The 22,922-nt window shown below is 54.2% G+C and overlaps 1 protein-coding gene across 3 annotated transcripts in view; it reads left to right on the top strand.

The window, feature by feature from the left end:
• Window positions 1-22,922, top strand: part of NUP62 (nucleoporin 62) — a 25,652-nt gene extending 2,730 nt beyond the window's left edge. Inside the window, exons 2-4 of one of the 3 annotated variants that reach the window (XM_007184933.3) lie at window positions 485-688; window positions 2,299-2,354; window positions 20,217-22,922. In XM_007184933.3, coding sequence (XP_007184995.2) covers window positions 20,281-21,831 — 1,551 coding nt within the window. In that variant the 5' untranslated portion in view covers window positions 485-688; window positions 2,299-2,354; window positions 20,217-20,280 and the 3' untranslated portion in view covers window positions 21,832-22,922. The remainder of the gene's footprint in view (window positions 1-484; window positions 689-2,298; window positions 2,355-20,216) is intronic. The other 2 variants (XM_007184932.3, XM_007184931.3) reach the window with 2 other exon arrangements.

Raw genomic sequence — 22,922 nt, 5'->3', positions numbered from 1 at the left:
CCCGTGTCTCCTGCATTAGCAGGCAGATTCTCAACCACTGCGCCACCAGGGAAGCCCAGCAGTAGTGCTTTTAAAGTTCTTTTAAGTAAGAAGTAAGGACCGACTTCCACTCCTCAGTGTAGATATTTGAGCGATAGCAGGTGGGATTAGGGGAGTCTTGGACAGGCCACTGGCAGTGAGGGGGCACAGTCACTCCCCAGTCTTCTTCGAAAAGACCTTCTAGATTATAACAGGTGGACTAGGTAGAGTATTTTTCTTTAAATAAACTTTTTATTTTGGAATAATTGTAGATGTACTGAAAGGCTGCAAAGACAGTGCAGAGTCCCCTTATACCCCTCATCCAGTCTCTGTCACTGGACATCTTGCATTACGCTCGTACATTTGTCACAACTCAGGAGCCAACATCAGTATGTTTCTATTACCTAGACGCCACCTTGTCTTCTGATTTCACCAGTTGTTCCCTAACGCCCTTCCTTTGTTCCAGGATCCCCTCCAGGATGCCGTCTTGTCTTACACTTAGTCATCGCGTCTCTTTAGCCACCCTTGGTCTGCGAAGGCTTTTTAGACTTTCCTTGTCTGTCATGACCCTGACAGTTTTGAAGAGTGCAGGTTGGATATTCTATGGAATGTCCCTCCATTTGGTTTTGTCTCATAGACGGGGATTATGGGGTTTTGAGAGGATGACCAGGTAAGATAATTTTTTAATAACCTGGGAATGAACTTAGTGTGGGAATCTTGCTGCCAGTAGATTGCAGTGTTTGCTGACTGAGAAGACCCTGGTCCCCCTGTCCCAGCCCCTTGTGCCTTTTTCTCTCTCCATCTGTTGGGTCCCATAGAGTTGGGTTCTGGTGCCAATTACCCCAGCCACGCGGCCTGACTCAGTCCTGCAGAGCTGGTGCCAGCTTGCACACTGAGCTCCCTAGCCCTTCAGGGCATATTCGAATTTATGGGCGGTGGGTCATCAGTGGTGCCTGTGAGCCCGGGTCTTGGCACCCTGAGCCCTCTCCCCACGCCCACCTCTGGACCTGTTGCCCATCCAGGACTCAGATGCCTTGGCCTCCCCCAGCTTCACAAAGTCCTCTGGGGTCCAGCTGCCCCAGGCCCTTCGGCTCCTGAGCTGGGGCTGGGAGCATGGGTGGGGCTGCTGGGGACTCCTTTTCAGTGCGGAGGAGCCAGGCTTGGGGAGTGAGGTGGCAATTGCAGGCAGGTTGCATCACCCTGGCTGTTTGATGGGGAGGGGGAGTGGGGGGATTCTCTGGGGGCCCCCCTGCGCACCTGGCAACGGTTCCCGGTTAGTGGAGCCCTGGATTGGAGAGAGGCCCCAGCACAGCAAGGGAGGGGTTTGGGGAGGGGGAGAGAGAGCAACCTGTGCAGGACCCTGAGAATCAGGCTCGATGCCAAGAACTACCAAGAACAGACTCAGATCACAGAGGCTGACCCACTCAGCTTGCAGGGGGCAAGGTGTCGTGTGCAGTCACACTGCTGGTTAGAGCCCGGGCCTCCGCCATACAGCTTCCAAGGCCCTGCTGGTCCCAAGGAGAGCCTGTCCGCTCTCAGATGTGTGGGGTCCCTGACCCCCAGCTCAGGATGTAGCCTGCTGGGAGGCCACCGAGCCTGGACCTTCACCTCGGGTCTGCTGCTGCTCACAATTGCCAAATTGTATTGATTGTGACCTGCCCCTCCCCATCCCCTGTCCCAGAGGAGGCCCTCCTCACCTGTCCTGTCGCAGAACCTTAAACTGGTCTCCCAGTCAAGGTGACGGGCCTGCCGTGATGGCAGAGGCACCGAGTTTTCCATCAGATGGACCCAGGTTTCACTCCCAAGCCCATACCACCTAGTTCTGGCCAAGGGTGCACACGAGGCCCTTACTCTGCCTTGGCCTCAGCTGCCTTCTGAAAAGTGGCTCAGATCACTTCTCAACCTTTTGGCTAAGATCAAGTGAAAAGTGGCTCAGAGCCTTGACTCTGGAGCCAGCCTGCTGGGTTCATATTCCCAACGCCACTTATTTGACCCTCGGCAAGTGACATCTTCTCTCTGTGATTTAGTTTCCTCATCCATAAAATGGGGATAAGATGACCCACCTCCTGGGATTATTGTGAGGATTAAATAGGTAAATGTATGTAAAATTCCTAGAACGGAGCCTGCCTAATTATGAGCATTAATTATTTCTCTTTAAGGCTTAGGTGCTGAGGGGATTATATGAAATGATGTAGGTAAAGCCCAGCACTTACTAAGAACTCAAGGTCAACCCATGTTTGTTTCTCTTCGTATTCCTACCCCACTTTGTTCTGCTTTCAGAGCCGCCTTGAAGGCAGATGTCTGCGTATGTGACTGTTTCCCTGAGCACTTAGAGGGTAAGTCAGGACCCTCCTCGTTCCCAAGAATCATTCCTCACAGCCCCCAGCCCTGTGCTGTAGCCTCACTAGGCATCAGTTCTTTTTTTTTGGCCGTGCTGTGGGGCATGCGAGGATCTCAATGCCCCGACCAGGGATCAAACCCGTGCCCCCTGCAGTGAAGCACGGAGTCCCAACTGCTGGACCACCAGGGAAGTCCCACATCAGTTTATTTTTAAATGAGTTGCTCAGGCACAGAGACTGGGGAATTCAATCCTGTGGCCTCTGAGGGGGCACTAGGGCAGGTGTCTGCGTCATGCAGGCCAGGAGGGCAGAGGTTGGGGGTGGGCGTCTTGGCAAACAAGGGCCGGAAGGCCAAGGCCAGTTCAGCTGGGGAAAGGGCAGTGCAGGGGCCAGGCACACAGAACACAGGTCTGCCACGTGGCCCAGCAGCTCAGAGTCCTCCAGAGTCCCTTCCCTCCCCTCGCTCCTGCTACATCTTCCTCAGCAGAGGTAACCACAGCTCTCAGAGCCTCGCGAGGCCCCACACTGCTGCACCAGCTCCAGCACCCTCGATGGTCATCTTCTGTTTTCATCTCCTGTGGCCACTGTAACAAATTGCTGCAAACTTAGTGGCTTAAAACAACATGCGTTTATTCCCTTTCAGTTCTGGAGGCCAGAAGTCTAAAAGGGGTCCTTCTCGAGGCTCTGGGGCAGAATCCATTTCCTGGCCTTTTCCAGCTTCGAGAGGCTGCCTGCATTCCTTGGCTCGTGGCCCCTTCCTTGAATCACTTCTACCTCTGCTTCCATCATCATGTGCCCTATCTCCTCCTTTGATACTCTTGCCCTCCCTCTTATAAAGACCCTTGTGATTACGTTAGGGCACACCCCAAAAATCCAGGATAGTGTCTCCATCTCAAGATCCTTAATTTAACCACGTCTGTAAAGTCCCTTTTGCCATATAGGGTAACGTTCACAGATTCTAAGGACTAGGATGTGGACATCTTTGGGAGCGTTGTCCGTCCTACCACGCCTCCTCTCTCGGAGCCTCAGTTTCCTCACCTGGGAGCTAAAGGCTAGTGCCAGCCCTGGCATACCCCTCCCTCATGTGCCCACAGGGAGTGGACAGGGTAAACTGAAGGTAATTGACAGCATAGTGTCCTGGAGCTCAGGACACATCACTTAACCACCGTGTGGCCTTCGGCAAGGTGCTGTGCCCCCACGTGCTGCATCAGAAGAGCAGGGACAATAGCAGAGGGCAGTGGTGAGGACCAGAGATAACGTGTGAAAAGGCCTAGAACGATGCCTGGCTCCGCGAGCGAGCTGTCCCCGCAGGCACGGGTGCTTCTCAGGGTCGGCCCATGTGCCCTGCAACAGTGCCGGCCTGGCAGCGCAGAGCTTCAGGTTTTATAGAAGTGAGAAATCCAGACTTTTCCATGAGATCCAAGTTCTAAAAGGTTGGTGAGTCACTCAGAGAAACCTCAACAAACCACGAGTGTGGATAGGCTGGGGCCGAGGGCCTTCCCTGACCTTTGTGTGCAGTGATTCCCACCCCCCTACTCCCAACCCCACATCTGTCATCCTCTGCTCAGAGCAGAGAACTAAAGGAACTGAGGACTCCTCGGTGCAGGGCCACACACCCCCCCCGAGCTGCTCCCCCCACCCCCCACCGGACTGACCCAGCTTGAAAGGGTGCCGGCCTCACTTAGACTCTGCCCAGCCTATGTGCAGTTGGGGAGGGCAGTGTTTGTGGGGAGCAGGGAAGGGGGTCTCTAGGGAATCATGCGGGAAGGTTGGGTTCCTGCTGAAGGGGGGCTGGTGTCCTTCATCAGCCATCCATGCCCCCAGGACCACCAGTACATGTAGTCAAACCATTTGGGTTTCTTGCTTGTCGCAGCTGCGGGGCCACCCACCTTGGGGGCCCATGGGGCAGCTCAGGAAGGGGGTGTCAGAGAGGACTTCGAGGGGCTTGGCTGGGTTAGGTGACTGGGGAGGGTTCAGGGAAGAGGGGTTTTGCTCTGGATGGGAGGCCGGCAAGGAGCAGGGGCAAGTCTGTGACCAGCATCCTTTATCAGTGGAGTTGATGCTGTGCTTAGTTAAGAAGCAGCCGTCAGCTCTGAGCCAGGAGAGTGATGTTTGGTCACCTTTGTGCTTTGGACAGTGTGTTTCTGTCCGTGTTGAGACGTGTCAAGATCCATCACAGTCAGGGTGGCCTTGCCTGATGTGTTCTGTTAAGTTGTTTATGCCCAGCAGGAGAGTAGCAGGGCCAGCTGTCAGGGCTGCTCTTCCCTTTCTCACAGCAAACCTGCTCCTCGTGCCCAATGGGGGGTGGGAGGTGGAGGGCAGCTGCAGCGCAGCCTATACCCCTGCCTTGAGGTGGGCCTTGGGTGCACCCTACCCCCAGGTTTGCTTGGGCACAAAGGAAAGTAGCAGGGCCTGAATGAACGCGGTTGGCACCCATTGGGGTGGCCAGTCATAGGGGGAGCCGAGGGAGCAAGAGAGGGGGTTTGAGGCAGAGGCAGGGAACCACAGCAGGAACACGTCACAGGCCTGAGAGGTCCCCCAGGACTGCCCCACGGGGGGCCTTGAGGGCCAGCGGCCAGCAGGGCCCCAGACCTCAGAGCTGTTAGGTTTGTTCAGTAGCCCTTTGCCCGTCTTCTCCTGCCTGCCCCCACCCAGAGCAGGAACAGATTCCGGCGGGGGCCGGGGGAACGCGGGGCAGGAAAGAGCAGCTGAGGCCCCCGCTTCACTCCAAGCCGTCAGGAGTCTAGCCTGCAGTGGGGGAAAGCAGACGGCACCAAATTGGATTTGAGAGTGAAACCTGCACCACTAAACTAGTCTGGAAGGTGACAGAGATGGCCTGGGTTGTCATTAGGGAACAGGAAGGGGGTGCTGGACATGGCACACGATGGGGGGGCGTAGTGGTGAAAAGGGTCACACTGGAGGGGCTCCTGATGCCCCAGCTTAGCTCTGGGGCCAGACAGCCTCGGTCAGTCCAACCACCTGGGCGACTTTGGGCAGGTTACTGAAGTTCTCTTGACTTCAGTTTGCTCATCTGTAAAATGGGAACGCTGGTAGTTCCTGCCTCTTTGGGTTGTAGTCAGTACAGGTAAAGCACTACAAACAGGGCACGGCACATAATAAATGTCCACAAGTGTTAGTGCGGTGGTTGATACCCAGGGATAGGTAGGGGCTGTGATTGGTTCTAATCTCAGAGTCAAAGCCACCCTGCCCCCCACCTCTGGTGGTTTTCACCTGGTTCCCAGAGAAACCATCTCCATGGCAACTGCCTCTGCCACAACCTGGACCTTTGCCTCCCTCCCCCACTGACATCACTGCCTCTCCCCTGGGACACTGGTGTTGATTACAAGAGAGAGGCTGGGGAGGGAGCACAGGTGGTGTGGTTCTGTCTACAGAACACGTGTCCACCTGTGGTGCTCTTAAAGTCCCTTGGCCCTGGTGCTTCAGCCCCTCACTGAGTCTTGTATCTGTGGTGTATCTGTGCCAAGCTGCGTTTCCACTGGAGCCCCTTGTTGGCCTCAGCTGACTGGAGCATTTCAACTACAGTCTCCTCCCCAGCCCATTCTCAACCAGCTGTACTCATCCCCGCAAGAAAGTGTGATCCTATCTTTAGAAACAGCTCTGCCCAGCCCCTGCCTTCTCAGCCCCTCCCTGGCATCCCATGCTTGGTTGGTTTGTTTAATGGCTTTGTTGAAATACTGCAAAAAAAAAAGCATAATTCACATCCGTTTATTAAAGTGTAAAATTCAGTGGTTTTTATACATTCAGAGTTGTGTACTCATTACCACAATCTAATTTTAGAGCATATTTATCACTCCAGAAAGAAACCCCGTACCTCTTAGTGGTCGTTTTCCATGCTCCCATCCCTAGGCAACCACTAGCCTGCTTTCTCTCTCTGTAGATTTGCCTCTTCTGGACATTTCATATGAATGGAATCACACAGTAGGTGGCCCTTTGTGTCTAGTTTTCTAGGTTCATCTGTTTTGTAGCATATGTCGATACTTTATTCCTTTTTAAAGCTGCATAATATTTCATTTTATCCATTCATCAATTGATGGACATTTGGGTTGTTTCTGCTTTTTGGCTGTTACGGAATATGTGTGTACTAGTTTTGTATGGACATATGTTTTCATTTCTCTTGGGAGATACCTAGGAGTAGAATTACTGGATCATAGGATAACTCTGTGTTTAACCTTTTGAGGAACTGCCGTACTGTTTTCCAAAGTGGCTGCACTATCTTACGTTCCCACTAGCGACGAGGGTTCGAGTTTCTCCACATCCTAACCAACGCTTGATATTGTCCACCTTTTTTGTTATTGTCATCCTAGCGGCACCAGTGAACTGGTATCGCATTGTGGTTTTGATTTGCATTTCCCAACGGCTAACAGTGCTTTTCCCATGCTTATCACCCATTTGTGTATCTTCTTTGGCATCTTGTGGTTTTCACACAGGGCATTTAACGCTGTTCTTCAAGGCAGCCCTTGCCCATCTGAGCTTTTGCCTGGAATGACCTATTGATCTAACCCCTTTCCACCCTGACTAACTCCTCCACATCCTTCAAAACAGGCTGAAACATCCCTTCCTTCTCTAGGACAGTGTCCTTGCCCCTCCCCTGGGCTTCCAGTAGGTTCTAACCAAAGCTCTTTCACAGTGTCTACCTGTCGTCCAACAATTTATCTCTTTGTTACCCTCAGTAAACTCTGAATTATTTAAGGGCAGGAACCTTGTCATATCCTGACTTTGACATTTATGTTGACACTGAGCACGTTACTTAACTCTAAAAGGGAGATGCTAATGGCACCTACCCTGTGGTAGAAGCAGTGAGAACTAAACCAATTAGTATATGGAAAGCACTTAGAATAGTACCTGGCACAAAGCAACCTGGATCTGTTTATTGGGTTAACAAGCATTTGCTGAGTGCCCCCAGTGACCAGCAACTGTCACAGACATTGGGGTACAGCAGTGGAGATCACGGACCAAAATCCTGCCCTTCATGGAGCCGTCGTTCTAATGGGGAGACAGACAACAAACGAGGTCTGTAAATGGAATATATTGTATTTCAGATGATGCTGGGTCCTAAGGATAGCTGGGGAAGACCTCACTGAGTAGGTGACATTTTAGCAAAGACCTGAAGGAGGTAAGGGAGTGAGCTATGGGGCCATCAGAGTGTTCCAGAGAGAGAAAACAGCAAGTGCAAAGACCCTGAGGCAGGAGTGCTTTAGGCGTGTGTGAAGAACAGCAAGAAGGCCTGTGGGGCTGGAGTGGAGTGATGGAGGCAAAGGGTGGTTAGAGATGGGGCACCTTTTGGCTGTTGGGAATAATGCTGCTGTGAATGTTTGTGCACAGGTTTTTGCTTGACTACCTGTTTTCAATTCTGGTAGCTTTTCCTTCATCACATTTATAACACTGGGTTTTTGAGGACGGGTGGCCATGCCATATTGTCTTTGTTTGCCCAGCTCAAGGCCTGTCCTGTCCTAAGTCTCAGTGGATGTTTGTTGACTGAATAAATGAGGTATATTTGTGAATTACCCAACACGTGCCGACATACAGTGGTGCTGAATGGTTGGTGCTTTTATCATTATTATTTTTTTAATGCAGTTCATACATCAGGTTGGCAATACCTTCCTAATTTCAGGTGCTGGCAGGTTGTAGGGAAATGGTTGTCTCAGGCACTGCCAGTTAGAATAAAAGCACATACAGGCAAGTTGGAGGGCAGTTTGGTTGTCCCTAGCAAAACCAGAATGCAGGTACCTGTGGCCAGCAGTTCTTCTGGGATCTGCCCTGGAAAAGTGTCTGTGCCTGTGCCCGAGAAAGCATGAGTGAGCGTGCTTGTTGCAGTATTGTTTATAATAAAGAAAATATCAGGAGCATTCTAAATGTCCATCAGTAGAGGCACGGATAAATAAAATGTGGTCTAGTCACACTGTGGACTGGTTTACAGCAGCTAGAAGGAGAGGAAAACCTGTTGAAAACGCTACAAATTGTGGAGTGACACATGCAGTATGATCCCCTGTGTAGTAGAGAAAACATATGAATAAAATCATTTCCTCTGGCTATGAATGTACGCACAAGTACGTAGATAAGAGATACACAGCGGCTTTTAACCGGGGTACCTCATGGATGTGACCAGGGGATGCTTAGCTTTGTTGGTGGTGGCCAAAACAATATTTTAAAGAGAGGACTGATGTATTGATTGTGTAGTTAAAATTTAAATGTTAAAAATGCATTAGGGGGACTTCATTGGTGGTCCAGTGGTAAAGACTCTGCTGTGCTTTCACTGCAGGGGGCACGGGTTCCATCCCTGGTCAGAGAACTAAGATCTCACATGCAGCACAGCCACACACACACACACACACACACACACACACACACACACACACACACACACACACACACACACACACACACACACACACACACACACACACACACACACACACTGCGGTGAGGTAGAGGGGGAAAAAATATCTTTCAGTACAAGAGAAGGAAACAAAACAGTTCTTGGCAAAAAAGGTAAGGGACCCAGTACCTGAGTAATCCTCAGATCTCGTCCAGTCCTATTATTTTATATTAAGAGTGCTTCTAGAATCTTCCTTAAAAATCTACTCCTCTGGTTGTTTCCTGACTTTTCCACATACGTCTAACCTGATTCGTTTTCCTCATGGGGAAATTTGCTGTTTGTCCCACCAGCTGAGCTCCTTCAGGTGCAGGTTTGGGCCTCAGGAGTGAGAAGGAGAATGTAATTGCTCTTTAGCCGTGAGGTGACTTCTTGGGGTAGAGAGAGTATTTTCCAGTGAAGGAAGGAAGAAGAGAGATGACTGAGAACCTCTGACACCAAGAAGTATTTAGGTACCAGCTGGAGGCAACCCCGAGGAGCAAACAGCCGAGGGGTGCAAGGCAGTTCCCCTGTGAGAGCGTTTCCTCCTCCATCCAATGAGGATGATAAGCCTGCTTAACATGACTTCTAAGGTATAGTCAGTGAAGAAGGAGAGTGCAGAATAGTGCTCCTGGCATATGCAGCCTTTTGTGTACAGCGGGGGAGAGTGCAAACTGCATTTACTTAAACGCATTGAAAATCTCTGGAAAGGGACTTCCCTGGTGGCGCAGTGGTTTAGAATCCGCCTGCCAATGCAGGGGACACGGGTTCGAGCCCTGGTCTGGGAAGATCCCACATGCCGCGGAGCAACTAGGCCCGTGAGCCACAACTACTGAGCCTGTGCGCCTAGAGCCCGTGCTCCGCAACAAGAGAAGCCACAGCAATGAGAAGCCCGCGCACCGCAACGGAGAGTAGCCCCCGCTCACCGCAACTAGAGAAAACCCACGCGCAGCAATGAAGACCCAACACAGCCAAAAATAAATAAATAAATAATTTTATTTATTTATTTATTTATTTTTAAAAAGAGAAAAAGAAAATCTCTGGAAAGAGGCAAAAGAAACTTAAAAGCTTGTCTGCAGGGAAGAAAGATAGCTGTGTGGGGCAGGGGAGGATCACAGAGACCGTGGAAGTCCCTCTTATACCTTTGGAACATAGAACCATGTGAACAAACTCTCTCTTCACAAAAAGAATTTAATTTTCATTTTAAAAAATGACCAGTATGTCATTGGGTGGGTTGGGAAATGGAACACATGTGACAGTGTCTCTTGGTCAGTTAGTATGCAGGGACATTTAGGGATCAGTTCATGTGACCAGGACAGGCAGTGAGGCTTTCCACATCCCCTCCCCTCCCCACAGCAGACAGACAGACACACCTCCTGTTTGTCCAGACAGGTCTCTAATGCTTAACATGGGTTTGTTATTTTGATACCTGGGAGGGTGAGAAACCTGCAGTGTGCCCATCCACAGGGAGGAACAGGCCCGAGGAAATTAGGACCGGAACCCCAGGCAGCTTAAGGAGGTGAGAGGGCAGTTGAAAGCTGCATCTGCCTGGTCTCTGTCCCACCCTCGCAGCTGGGGAGCCTTGTGCTGTGGAAGAGAGGTGGCCTTTACATGGAGGGGAGCGCTGAGGTTTCCCTGCTGCAGACTGGCTTAGAAAAGCTTCTCTGCCCCTCTCGGGGGCTCCGTTTCCTGTGCCTGGGGTTGGCCGGGCCCACCAGGCAGGGTGGTTGTGTAAGAGCCAGACAGAGTGGCCCAGGTCACCACCGGCCCCCGCCAGGCGACTGCTGGCGTCTTGCCCCACCCCACCTCCCAGCAACCTGGGCAAGTCTTTCAAAACGTAAATCAGATCCTGGAACTTCAGAACTCTCTCGAGGCTTCACACCGTGCTCTGGTCTGGCCACACTGGCCTCCTCGCCGCTCTGGAGCCTGAGACTCTGCCTTGTCTAAGGTCTGGTTGGCAAGCTGCTCGTCGCTGATCAGTTGATTTCCATTCTTGAAGGGCAGGCTCTCTGAGCTCATCCGTTCCCTGAGGTTTAGAGGGGTTTTCTTTGACTCAAGGGAGAGTAGGGGATCCGATTCAAGAGAGATTTAAGAAGCAAGAGTCAGTGTCTCACATGTTGGTGAGACAACCCAGAGGAGATGGTGGTGGGGGGCAGGGGACAGGGAGTCCCTGCACTAACACAGCAAAGGTACCGGCCAGGCCGGGCCTTTGAGCCTCAACGGGCATCACATTTCCCCAGGCAGGGCCGCGCCCAGCAGCGCTGGGCTGGGCTGATGACGACCAGGGGCAGTGGTTCCCTCAGTCTCTGATTTCCTGCCTTGTCTCTCCCATGTCTTCTCCCCTCCTCTGGTCTCTCTGAGCCCGTGGCCACACTTCCTCCAAGTCTTAAATAAATAGCTAATTCCAAAGGGAAAATGTAGTTGGTACAGACGGCTCCTGTCCTGCCTGGGCACTGTCTGGGCTCAGCGTTGTTGGCGCCACCAGGTGGCTGTGGGCAGAATGCCAGGAGCGGTTGCTCCCATCACTTCCCAGAACCGCATTAATTTAACATTTCCTGGGTCCCGAGGATACACCAGACACGGTGCTAAGTGCTTGACACGGATTAGACCATTTCATCTTCACAGAGACTGTATGATTCTGGAGCCATCATCCCCTTTTTTCAGATGAGGAAACTGAGGCCTGGGGGATGAACTTAGAACTAAGATCCCAGGGCTAGGAGTGGAGGAGCAGGCGCTCGGGCCGACAGGCTGCAGTGCCCACTTGTCGTTGCTGGGCTGTGTCCTGCCGGGCGACTGGCAGAAGAGGATGGGCAAAGTCCTCTGTCCGCAGAGCTCACGGAAGTGCACGGCTGGCCTTCTCATGACCGCTGCAGGCCTGCTGCCCTCCTCCCGGCCCATCAGTGGACTAGACAGACCTGGGCCCCATTAAGGAGCCGTGGCACATGGAGTCCTTTGGCTGGACTCGTTGCTGCCCCCAAATGAAAGAGAGTTTCTGTTATGAAGGAAGGGGGTGGATGTGGGGCAGCTGCCTCTGCCCCGGTGGATGAGCCTCGTGGTGGGAGAGTCACTTGTGAGGTGAGGAGGTGACGGGCCGCGGTGGGGCTGGGAGGGAAGCGGGGTCCCGGCTTTGTGTCCGGTGTGTGGACTGGCTGCCAGTCTGCTTCTGTGACCCGGCCCTCGACCCCACTCCCCCTCAGCCTGCTGCTCCGGCCGTAGCTGTGCAGAAGCTGCCCTGGAGCTGTGTCACTCCCTCGGCTGCTCAGCCGCGTGTCCGCCCAGAGCACCTCACTCCTCCATTAAGACTTAATTCTGACATCTCCCCCTCCCGTGCCCCAGAAGGAGCTCGATTCCCTTCTTGGGACTAGTGTTCGCTGCTGTGTGACCTTGAAGAAGTGACATCACCTCTCTGAGCTTGTTTCCCATCCAGGAAGGGTTCAGTGTGCTGCTTGCTCCCTAGTGCTCCTGGCCGGGTACCGCTTACATAGGTGGCACTCAGTAAATGTAGTTAGTATCAGTTCTCAGGCCGTCGGTCAGTCACAATTATTTATTGGGTGCCTGCTGCATGCCAGGCACTGCTGTACATGCTGGGGGTACAGCCATAAACAAAACAGAGGGAAATCCTGCCCTGTGGGGCTGACACCGTCACAACCGCAAGCCCTCCCTGGTGCTCCCAGGCCACCCTGGCCCTCCCCTCCGTCATACGTGGCCTGTCGTTGCTGGGTGTCACATCCACGCCCCGATGAGGTCGCCCCAGTGGCCGGGGATGTCTGGATTTTCAGGATCACAGCTGTTCTTTCCCCACTAGCTCCGCAGCTGCTAGGGTCCCGCGATCGCAACACCCCTGTGTCCTCGGCCCCGACGCACAGAGGCAGGCCTGCCCTGGCCCCGTCGCCCCTCCCTCCTGCCCCTTTCTCAACCCCAACTCCAGGATGTGTTTCCCATCCATTTCTCTTTATTGAGTTCTGCCCTGTTCTTTATTTGTCCCCCACCCCTGTATAGGAAACTACTATTGCTGTTGTAACAGGTTACCACGAACTTAGCGGTTTAAGACAACACAAATATTTCCTCTTACAGTTCTGGAGGTCGGAAGTCTGAAATGGGTGCACAGGGCTGTGTTTCTTCTGGACACTGGGGGAGACCCTGGGTTTTGCCTTTTCCAGCTCCTAGAGGCCACCTGCTTTCCTTGGCTCATGGCCCCTTCCTCTGTCTTCAGAGCAGCAATGTAGCAGCTCTCGGAACGTTCTTCCACGGTCACGGTCCCTCTGGCTGTCCTCTTCTGCCTCCTGATTCCACTAAGAACCCTCGTGATTACATTGAAAGCCCACGCAGATAATTCAGGATCATTTCCCCATCTCAGGATCCTTAATCACATCTGTGAAGTCCCTTTTTGCCATGTGAGGTCACGTATTCACAGGTTCTGGGATTAGGGTGTGGACATGTCTCAGGGCTGTTATTCTGTCCACCACACACAACCCCTCCCCCATACCCTTCTTAATCTTTCTTTTCCTCTTGGTCCAAGGCTGAGGTCCCCCCATATTCATTCCCAAACACCCCTGTTCCTGGTGTCTAAGAAAAGGGGCTGGGGTAGGGAGGGAGGGAAAGAAGAGCCCAGGGCTCAGTAACAGTGCCGCCTGCCTGCCCTCCAGCCACACTGGCCTCCTGCTGTCTTGGTCCCACCCCAGGACTTTGTTCTGGCTCCTCCCTCTGGTCTCAGATGCTCTTCCCTCTGGCCGCCTCTGTTAATCCCCTCACCCCTGCGCCACGCCCCCTCTTCCCCTTCCCTTGCCCCACTTGGTCTTTTCTCCGTGACACTGATCCTCTCCTAACACGCCATGTAATTTCTCTGTTGTGTCTTGTCTTCCTGTTTGTCTCCCCCGCTGGAATGTAGCTCCACGAGAGCAGAGACTCCTCTGTCTCATCTACAGCCATATTTTCGGGGCCTTGAATAGCGTCTGTACATAGCAGGTGATCAACAATACCTGTTGTATGAACGACTGTTGTACTGCAAAGAATTTGTGTGCTCTCTGTGACTCCCCCCTCGGGGGACGGACCATTTTTCCTCTCTGTGTTGTCGTCACTGTACACAGGGTAGGACTGAGTAAATGCCAGAGTGAATAAAGTAGATGAAGTTCGGGTTTGGAGAGGCAGAAGAACTAAAGGTTAGTGGACCTGAGCGAAGGTGGAGGTGATGGCAGAGAACCCTGGTCCTCGAAGCTGGGGGTGAGTTGTGTCTGTAGGTGGGAATCCCAGACGCCCCAGGGCCATGCAGGTGGCCAGATGTGGTTTGGAAAATGAGGGCAAATGCGGGGCTGGTGGCTCTGCCAGTAACACGCTCAGTGACCTCAAGGCAGCCACTTCTCACTCGGGGACTGGGTCCTACGTGGACCAACTACCCCGGCCGCAGCTGCCCAGTTCCAAGCACCTGGCCCGGGCACACCCTCCCCTCTTCCCAGGAAAAGGCACCACTTCTCCAGTTTTTGTACCTCCCTGCTTGCCCTCAAGCAGCATCAGCTTCTCTTTTAGGAAAGCTCACCCCTTTGGTAAAAGTAGAAAAGCCCTCACAGAGGGCAGAGGGCTTTTTTTCCTTCTCTTTTTTTCACAGCTCACAATAGTGTGTATTTGTTCAGCCATGTTTTATGAGAAACTCCCAAAGTTCTGGTCGTCGGTGGCTTTGTTAACTGGGACAGACCCTGCAGAACTATCACTTTGTCTCATTTTGGTGCAGATATATACATGTCCCAACCTGGGATTCTCTCTTCTCCATCCACAGGGTCCTGGCTCAGGCCTTGGGCTCTTGGCCTAGACCGTCCCCCAGCCTCCTCCCAGCTGCCGCACCTCCAGCCTCTACTGCTCCAGTCCATCCCCCACCATGTTAGTCCCCCCCTCCCCCCGCCTTAAAGTCCCTCTGAGGCTCCCTCAGGATAAAGCCTGGCCATTATCGGGACACCGGTGGCTCTGCCAGCTTCTCCCATCACGTCACGTGGCACCATACGTGAATGTGGTCACGGGTCCCCAAGACCACCCTCAGCTTCTGCAATTTGCTGGAAGGACAGATCACAGCTCAGCAAAGCTGTTACAGTTATCGTTTATTACAGCAAAACCAAAACAGGTTAAAATCAGCAAGGGGAAAAGCTATTCGGGGCAGAGTCCGGGAGAGACCAGGTGGAAGCTTCCAGTTGTCTTCTCCCAGGGGAGTCACACAGACAGGGCTAATCCTCCAGCAGCAATGTGAGCACACGCGGGACATTGCCCACCAGGGAAGCCTTGCTGTCCGGGGTGGTTTTAGCTACAGTCACGCAGGCACCGTGTCACCTTCGTTATGCAGTCTCTAGCCCCCTCACGGGGCAAGCTGATGCCGTGTGGGCCAAGGCCCACCTTAGAGACACTCTGTCAGGCAGGATGGTCCAAGGGCTTGGAGGTTCCCTCCCCAGAGCCGGGCAAGGGCCAGCCCTCTCTTTGGAATGTGCAGGGTTCAGCCCTGCCCTGTGCACGTTCTCCCTCCAACCCCTGCTGACAGCGCACTCAGGCCCCAGAGCCACACCTGCTGGTCAGCTTCTCTCTGCCTCCACCCGGGCCCTCCTCCCTGTCTCCGGGCTGACCCCTCGTCCTTCAACGCTCAGCTCAGGCATCCGCTCCCACTGCCTGTGACCCAGCCTTGCCCCTGCCTGCAGCCCTGGTACTGAAACCGACGTTTGCTGCGTCTCTGGCTGCCTTCAGGGTTTGGGTCATCTTCCTGGGCCTCACTCTCCCCGTTCGTCAAATGGACTTGCTTTCAGGAATAAGTGAGCCGTAACACACAGGGTGGGCTGGATCAGTATGTGTTCACCACTCTCAGTAGGTCCCTGGCATCCGAGGTGTTGGAAACAGATGAGGCGTTTAATAAATAGAGAACCGTCAAACCAGACAAGGCCCCACGGGAGATTGTTTTTCTTGTGGTATAAAAAGCAAAGAGCTTTTTATAAATGCTTTTCTGAAAAATTTTAGCTGCAGCTTATAAATAGCAGAAGCTCTCCCGAGTGAGGTCTTGAGAACTGAGACATGTGGGTGTAGCAGTTCGGGTGCTCCTGGCTGCTGGCAGCAGACCCAGCTCGAGGTGGCTCTGCAGTGAGCGGGGGGGTGTGGGCGTCTCTGAGCAAGAAGGGAACTGGTGCAGGGCTGGGCGCCGGTGGTCCCGGAGGCTTAGGCACTTGCAGTGGCGAGAGTGAGAGGCCTTTCTCGGAAGCCCCCAGAAGAGCTTTGTAAAAAGGCCAAGGTCATGATCCCGCCCCTGGAGAGAGACTGGTGCTGGTGGTCTGATCAGCTTACATTTTGAGTGTATGTCCCAGGAGGTGGTGGGTCGGAGGCAGCCAGTTGAGGTCTGCTGGCTCAGGGCGGGCGGCCCCGGGCCCCTCTCCCCAGAAGCACATGGCTGTGTGGAGGAGACCGAACAAAACCAGAGGTCTGTGGTGGAAGGTGGAGGGGCAGCTACGTAGGCAGAGGGAAGAGGAGACAGGACTGGCGGATGCCTTCTCTGGGCCAGGCACGCGGCCCCTCAGTCATGACCTTGTTTATTCTTCAGCGTGTGAGGGGAGTATCCTCATTACAGGTGGGAAAACTGAGGCACAGAGCGGTTCAGGAGCAACCTGCGCCGGGACCCACAGCTAGTGAGTGGCAGGAGCAGAGTTCCAGCCCGGGTCTCTTCTTCAGGCTTAGAGACCAGCTTCGTGCCTGAAAGCAGGGAGCCGTCTTGCAGCTGCTTTTAAATGAAAGGAAAAGAAGCACATGAGGGTGTGGGGTGGAAGCTGGGGTGCAGAATAGCGGCCATGCCCCCAAAGCAGGGCTGCTTGCCCTGTAACTGGGATGGCGGGGGGTGCCCATTTGATGAAGTAAAAATGCAGAGGGCTTTTCAGTGCGGGGGCGGGGCTCTAGGGCCCACCATGGGGTGGAATTGCAGGCTACTTCCGTCTGAGCCTCTCCTCCCCAATCTGTGCGCTGGGGCCATCGTCCCGACCTCCTCGTAGCACAGGTGTGAAGTTGGCTGAGGAGGGGGTACGTAGCACAGTGCTGTCGGGGCCGGGGTCGGCTGCCCCAGAACCACTCATTTCGACGCTGGAATGGGTCATGCAGCCTGAGGCCCGCTGAAGAGTGGCAGCTGACCGTGAGTTCGTGTTAAACCTGAAGTCAGCCACAACCTCCAGGTATTTTTCCTGAGCACTTCACAGCTGGATTCACGCCCACCTCCACCCCCCCCCCCGGCCTCCCTTCCTTCCTCACCAGCTTCCAGAGGCTCGCCCCAGAGTGACAGTGCAGTGCGTGCCTGTGCGCAGCGACCAAGGTCATCAACACCATACCCAGCTCCCTCCCGACTCGGCCATGCTTCAGTGTCGTAGGGGCCACTCCCACTTTCCTGATGAGGGAGCTAAGTCTCAGGGAGCCCTAGGGAGTCACGGGGTCCCCCTTCATATCCGTCAGACACTTTCTACTCCCCAACTGTATTTGTGTCCTATGGCTGTTCTTACAAATTATCACAAACTTATTAGCAGTTTAAAACAATACACGTTTATTCTTTGTATTTACGGAGATCAGAGTCCAAAATCATTCTCACTGGGCTGAAATCAAGGAGAGCTGGTTCCTACTGGAGACTCCAGGGGAGATTCCATTTCCTTGCCTTTTCCAGCTTCTAAAGGCCACCTGCATTCCTTGGCTTGTGGCACCTTCCTCTGTCTCCAAGTTAAAAATGCGCTACTCCAGTCTCTGCTTCCATCTTCAGGTGGTCTCTTCTCTAGTCAAATCTCTCTCTGCCTCCATTTTATAAGGACACTCATGGTGACATTTAGGGCCCACTGTTTAACCCAGGATTATCTCCCCGTTTCAAGATCCTTAATTTAATCACATCAGAAAATTCCTTCTGCCGCATACGGTAGTATATTCCCAGGTTCCAGGGAGTAGGACATGGGTGTCTTTATTTTTTGTTATATATTAAATTTTTTTTTTTAATTTTATTTATTTACGGCTGTGTTGGGTCTTCGTTCCTGTGCGAGGGCTTTCTCTAGTTGCGGCAAGCGGGGGCCACTCTTCATCGCGGTGTGCGGGCCTCTCACTATCGCGGCCTCTCTCGTTGCGGAGCACAGGCTCCAGACGCGCAGGCTCAGTAGTTGTGGCTCACGGGCCCAGTTGCTCCGTGGTATGTGGGATCTTCCCAGACCAGGGCTTGAACCCGTGTCCCCTGCATTGGCAGGCAGATTCTCAACCACTGCGCCACCAGGGAAGCCCCCTGTTATATATAAATTTATTTATTTATTTGTTTTTGGCTGCGTTGGGTCTTCGTTGCTGCGCGCAGGCTTTCTCTGGTTTCAGTGAGCGGGGCTACTCTTCGTTGCAGTGCGCGGGCTTCTCATTGCAGTGGCTTCTCTTGTTGCGGAGCACGGGCTCTAGGTGCGCGAGCTTCAGTAGTTGTGGCACATGGGCTCAGTAGTTGTGGCTCGCGGACTCTAGAGCGCAGGCTCAGTAGTTGTGGCGCACGGGCTTAGTTGATCTGTGGCATGTGGGATCTTCCCAGACCGGGGCTTGAACTCGTGTCCCCTGCATTGGCAGGCAGATTCTTAACCACTGTGCCACCAAGGAAGTCCGACATGGGTGTCTCTAGAGGACCACATCTTTGGTCCTGACCTGGCATGGTGGTATTTACACATGCCGGCTCCCCTGCTTCCTTGAGCCCAGCCTGTGGTGTCCAGCCTTTCCCCACACCCAAGTCACCTTTGGGACAAGACAAGGTGTGATTGAGCACCAGCCTAGGGTAGGTTTGTTTAATTCAGTCTCCCCTTCTGTCCCGCTCAAACTGTGATTCTAGAACCTGGCTACACAAGTTCTCTGGTTCTTCAGAGTATATTTACACCCTATAATACGAAGGTCTCTTTCAAAAACCAAGCTTATCAATTACGTGTCTATTATACAGATGGAATGAACATTTGGAAGCTACTGCAAATTAGCAAGGAGACCATCCACCTGTAGTCCCACCAGCCAAAGACAGCCCCCAGTCACATGTCAGTGTATTTCTTTCCAACCCTCTTTGTTCAGAGTAGTTCTGTTTTTCCACAGCTAAGATCACACTGCACTAGTAAATTTGCATTCTGCTTCCCTTTGTTGTCATTTCCTGCATTTCTTGAATATAGTTAGAGGCCGTGTCAGTGGGTATAATGCAGATCTTCCCTTATATTTGATACCTAATTGATCCCCTAGTTCGGTGCAGGGAAACGCCCTGTCATCTGGTGCCCACACTGGGTAAGGAGCTTCGTGGATCAGGCCCATGGCCTGGGGTCAGCTCCTGGTAGGTCACCGCAGCCCTCTGAGCCCAGTTTCCTCATCTTGGATGTGGGGACATAACCCCTGCCGCCAGACAGTAGTGAGAGAGATCGTGTCCGTGAGCAGCCCACCTGAGGGTTGGTGCTCAGCGTGTGATCACTCAACGCCCACTGACCTTTTCCTCTCCGAGTCACCTTTGACTTTCCAGCTAACAGGCGGCTCTGCTCAGGGCTTTTTCAGTTAGAAATTACGGAACTCAGTCAGCTTAAACTGAACAGGGGCGTGCTGACTCATGGCGCTTCTGAGGAGGACGGAGTGGGGCAGGTGAGCAGGACTGGATTTCCTGGGGCTCTCACGCTCTCTCCCCCGCCCTCTCTCCTGTGCGCTCTCTGGTGGCAGCTCATCATCTCCCGGTGCTCATCCTCTGTGCCCTGCACCTGCTGGTGGAGGAGGCCCCTTTGTAGCACCTGGAGAGAAACCCGGGGAAGATCTCTTGGCCGACTCGCGTCTCCATGTCCCCTTGAACCAGTCTCTGCAGCCGGGGGTGCCAAGCGCTCTGATTGAGCACTCGGGTCTCATGCCCACCCCTGAGTTAGAAGGAGGGCGAGGGACTACGCCAACATGCCCTCCATCCTCCTAAATGGTGTGGGGTGTACGCAGAGGGGGCCTTTGGCACCCAAGGCCCTGGCGTACGGCTCAGCTTCCCGGGGCCCGTCTCTCTGTGAGGTCCAGAAGGGCACGTGGGGTGGCACTGTGCCAAGTCAGCCTACCCCCACCCACTTGCAGTCAGCAGGGAGGCCTGCGGAGCGGGTCCCAAAGGCGCTTGTGTGCCTCTAGCCCCGCTCGCCAGAAGCGCCTCGAATCCGACCTCCTCCTCAGGGGCTGAGGTCGGTTCAGGCGCCCGCTCTTCGGCCTTCCCCTCCTTGGCAGCAGGGCTCCCGCTGGTGCTGGCTGTGGCCATGAGCGGCCCAAGCACCTCCAGCTCCTAGTGCCTGACCCCCGGGACGGGCTGTGCACCCCGGTCCTTCTTTCCTAGTTCAGCAGGGCCCGGTTAGGCTACACATTGAGAAGAGGAAGGGTGGCTGTTTAATCAGAATTATCGAGTCCTGCCACCCTGCGGACGGCTCCGTCGTGCCGCTGAGGCTGCCTTTCCAAAACCACCATCTGATCATGTCACTTCCTCTGCTTTGAAAAATCTTTCCAAGGTTGCAGACACCGGTGGATTTGCTTTGGGAGCCGGAGTAGCTGCTGCCACAAGAGTCTGGAGCCATGAGCGGGTTTAATTTTGGAGGCACTGGGGCCCCCACAGGCGGGTTCACCTTTGGCGCTGCAAAGACAGCAACAACCACGCCTGCTACGGGGTTTTCTTTCTCCACGTCTGGCACCGGCGGGTTTAATTTTGGGACTCCCTCCCAGCCAGCCGCGAGCACCCCTTCCACCAGCCTGTTCTCGCTCACCACCCAGGCTCCGGCGACACAGACCCCAGGATTCAGTTTTGGAACCACAACTCCTACAGCAGCAGCAACCGGATTTTCCTTAGGGATCAACAGCCCAAAGCTAAACTTGAGCAGCGCGGCTGCCACCCCGGCCACGACGCAGCCCAGCGGCTTTGGGCTCGGCGGCAGCACCCTCACCAATGCCATCTCGAGCGCCATCACGTCAGCCCAGGGCACGGCGCCCACCGGCTTTGTGTTTGGCTCCACCACCACGTCTGCTGCCCCGTCCACCACACCTGGGGGCTTCTCGTTCACGGGTGGAAGCACGTCCCAGACCGGGACCTCCGGCTTCAACATTGGCTCCATGGGGAGTTCGGCCCAGCCCACGGCCCTCACCGGGCTGCCCTTCACGCCGGCCACGCCAGCGGCCACTGGGGCAGGGGCCACACAGCCGGCTGCTTCCGCACCCGCCGCCACTACCACCAGCGCTGGGCCCTCGCTCTTTGCCTCGCTGGCAACCGCTCCAACTTCGTCTGCTGCCACCGGGCTCTCCCTTTGTGCCCCAGCCACCACGGCGGGGACGCCCGGAGTGGGGACGTTGGGCTTCAGCCTGAAGGCCCCTGGAGCAGCTTCCACCGCCTCCACGGCGACGACCACCACCGCCACCACTGCCACCACCGGCTTCTCCTTGAATATAAAACCACTGGCTCCAGCTGGGATCCCCAGCAACACAGCGGCCTCCGGGACCGCCCCAGCTGGCCCCAGTGCAGCCACTGGGGTGTCCGCCAGCCCCGCGATGACCTACGCTCAGCTGGAGAGTCTGATCAACAAGTGGAGCCTGGAGCTGGAGGACCAGGAACGGCACTTCTTACAGCAGGCCACGCAGGTCAACGCCTGGGACCGCACGCTGATCGAGAACGGGGAGAAGATCACCACCCTCCACCGCGAGGTCGAGAAGGTGAAGCTGGACCAGAAGAGGCTGGACCAGGAGCTCGACTTCATCCTGTCTCAGCAGAAGGAGCTGGAGGACCTGCTGAGCCCGCTGGAGGAGTCGGTCAAGGAGCAGAGCGGGACGGTATACCTGCAGCACGCCGACGAGGAGCGAGAGAAGACCTACAAGCTGGCCGAGAACATCGACGCACAGCTGAAGCGCATGGCCCAGGACCTCAAGGACATCATCGAGCATCTGAACACGTCTGGGGGCCCCGCCGACACCAGCGACCCGCTGCAGCAGATCTGCAAGATCCTCAATGCGCACATGGACTCGCTGCAGTGGATCGACCAGAACTCGGCCCTGCTGCAGAGGAAGGTGGAGGAGGTGACCAAGGTGTGCGAGGGCCGCCGCAAGGAGCAGGAGCGCAGCTTCCGCATCACCTTCGACTGAGCCGGCTGCCCCGAGGGTGCACAGCGGGGCTGGGGACGTGCCGTCTGTCCCGTTGGGGGTTGCAATGAAATACGTGTTTGTTTCTTTCTTTCTTTCAAACAGTCGTGCTGTTGAGAGAACTGTTCTGCGGTTTGACTTTCCACCTTAGCGAATAGAAAGGATTCTCAGTGCTCCGGTCCAGGCAGCAGCCTCGCAGGTGTGGTTTCTGTGTGTCCTAGACTCTCTCCATCTACTACAACCACCCGCCTCCAAGAGCTGGAGAAGCACTGAGCTGCCTGAGAACCACCTGTCTCCCAGCCGGGGTGCCACGCGGCCACTCTGTCCAACACACAGTCATAGGTGCAGGGAGAAAAGACTACGGTTGAAGAATCTCCATCCTCAAGGAGCCAGCAGCCTGGTATAAGTGTAACCAGTATAGAGCAGTGACTTGTGAATGGAACGGACAGTGGGACATAGAATTTCAAAGGAGGAAAGATAGGTCAGATGAGGGACTTGAATGAGGTGTTGAGAAAAGAGGTCTCACCTTGCCTGGCTGACACACCTCGTCCTCGTCTCCTTATCTCAGGCTCCACCTCCTCCGGGAAGCCCTCTCAGCCACCCTGAAGCTGGGTCAGGTGGCCATCCTGCATCCTGCGGGCCCCACACCACACTGGGCTTGCGAGCTCACATCTTTGGTTACACTCGTCACACTGTATTGTGCCGACTGTTTACTTCTCTGCCTCACCATTAGGTTGTGAGCCCCTGTGGGCAGGGACTGTTTCTTGTTCCCCTTGTGTCCTCGCACAATTCCTGTCACACTTGTCAAACAGATGAACAGTAGAGATGAAACCAGCATAAAACATTAGTCCACAGGATGCCTGTTGAAGTGGCCGGGGTGCCAGAGGCGGCCACAGACTTGATTCTGAACCTCCCAAAGCCAAAGCAAACCTAGTCAGTTGCAGTGAGATCCACGGTGTCCAGAAGGCAGAATCCAGCCAGCTGTATCCCAGGTGTCTTTTGTATTTGTCTTTACACTCTGCTGCACTCTCTGAAATACCTACGGCTGTCTTTTGCTTTTCTAGATAAAATAAAGTTTATAGTGGAATAAAAAA

The sequence above is a fragment of the Balaenoptera acutorostrata genome, chromosome 19, assembly GCF_949987535.1.
Source record: "Balaenoptera acutorostrata chromosome 19, mBalAcu1.1, whole genome shotgun sequence".
Classification (NCBI taxonomy): Eukaryota; Metazoa; Chordata; class Mammalia; order Artiodactyla; family Balaenopteridae; genus Balaenoptera; species Balaenoptera acutorostrata.
The sequence above is the reverse complement of the archived record's forward strand: the minus strand, read 5'-3'. Positions and strand labels throughout refer to the sequence as shown.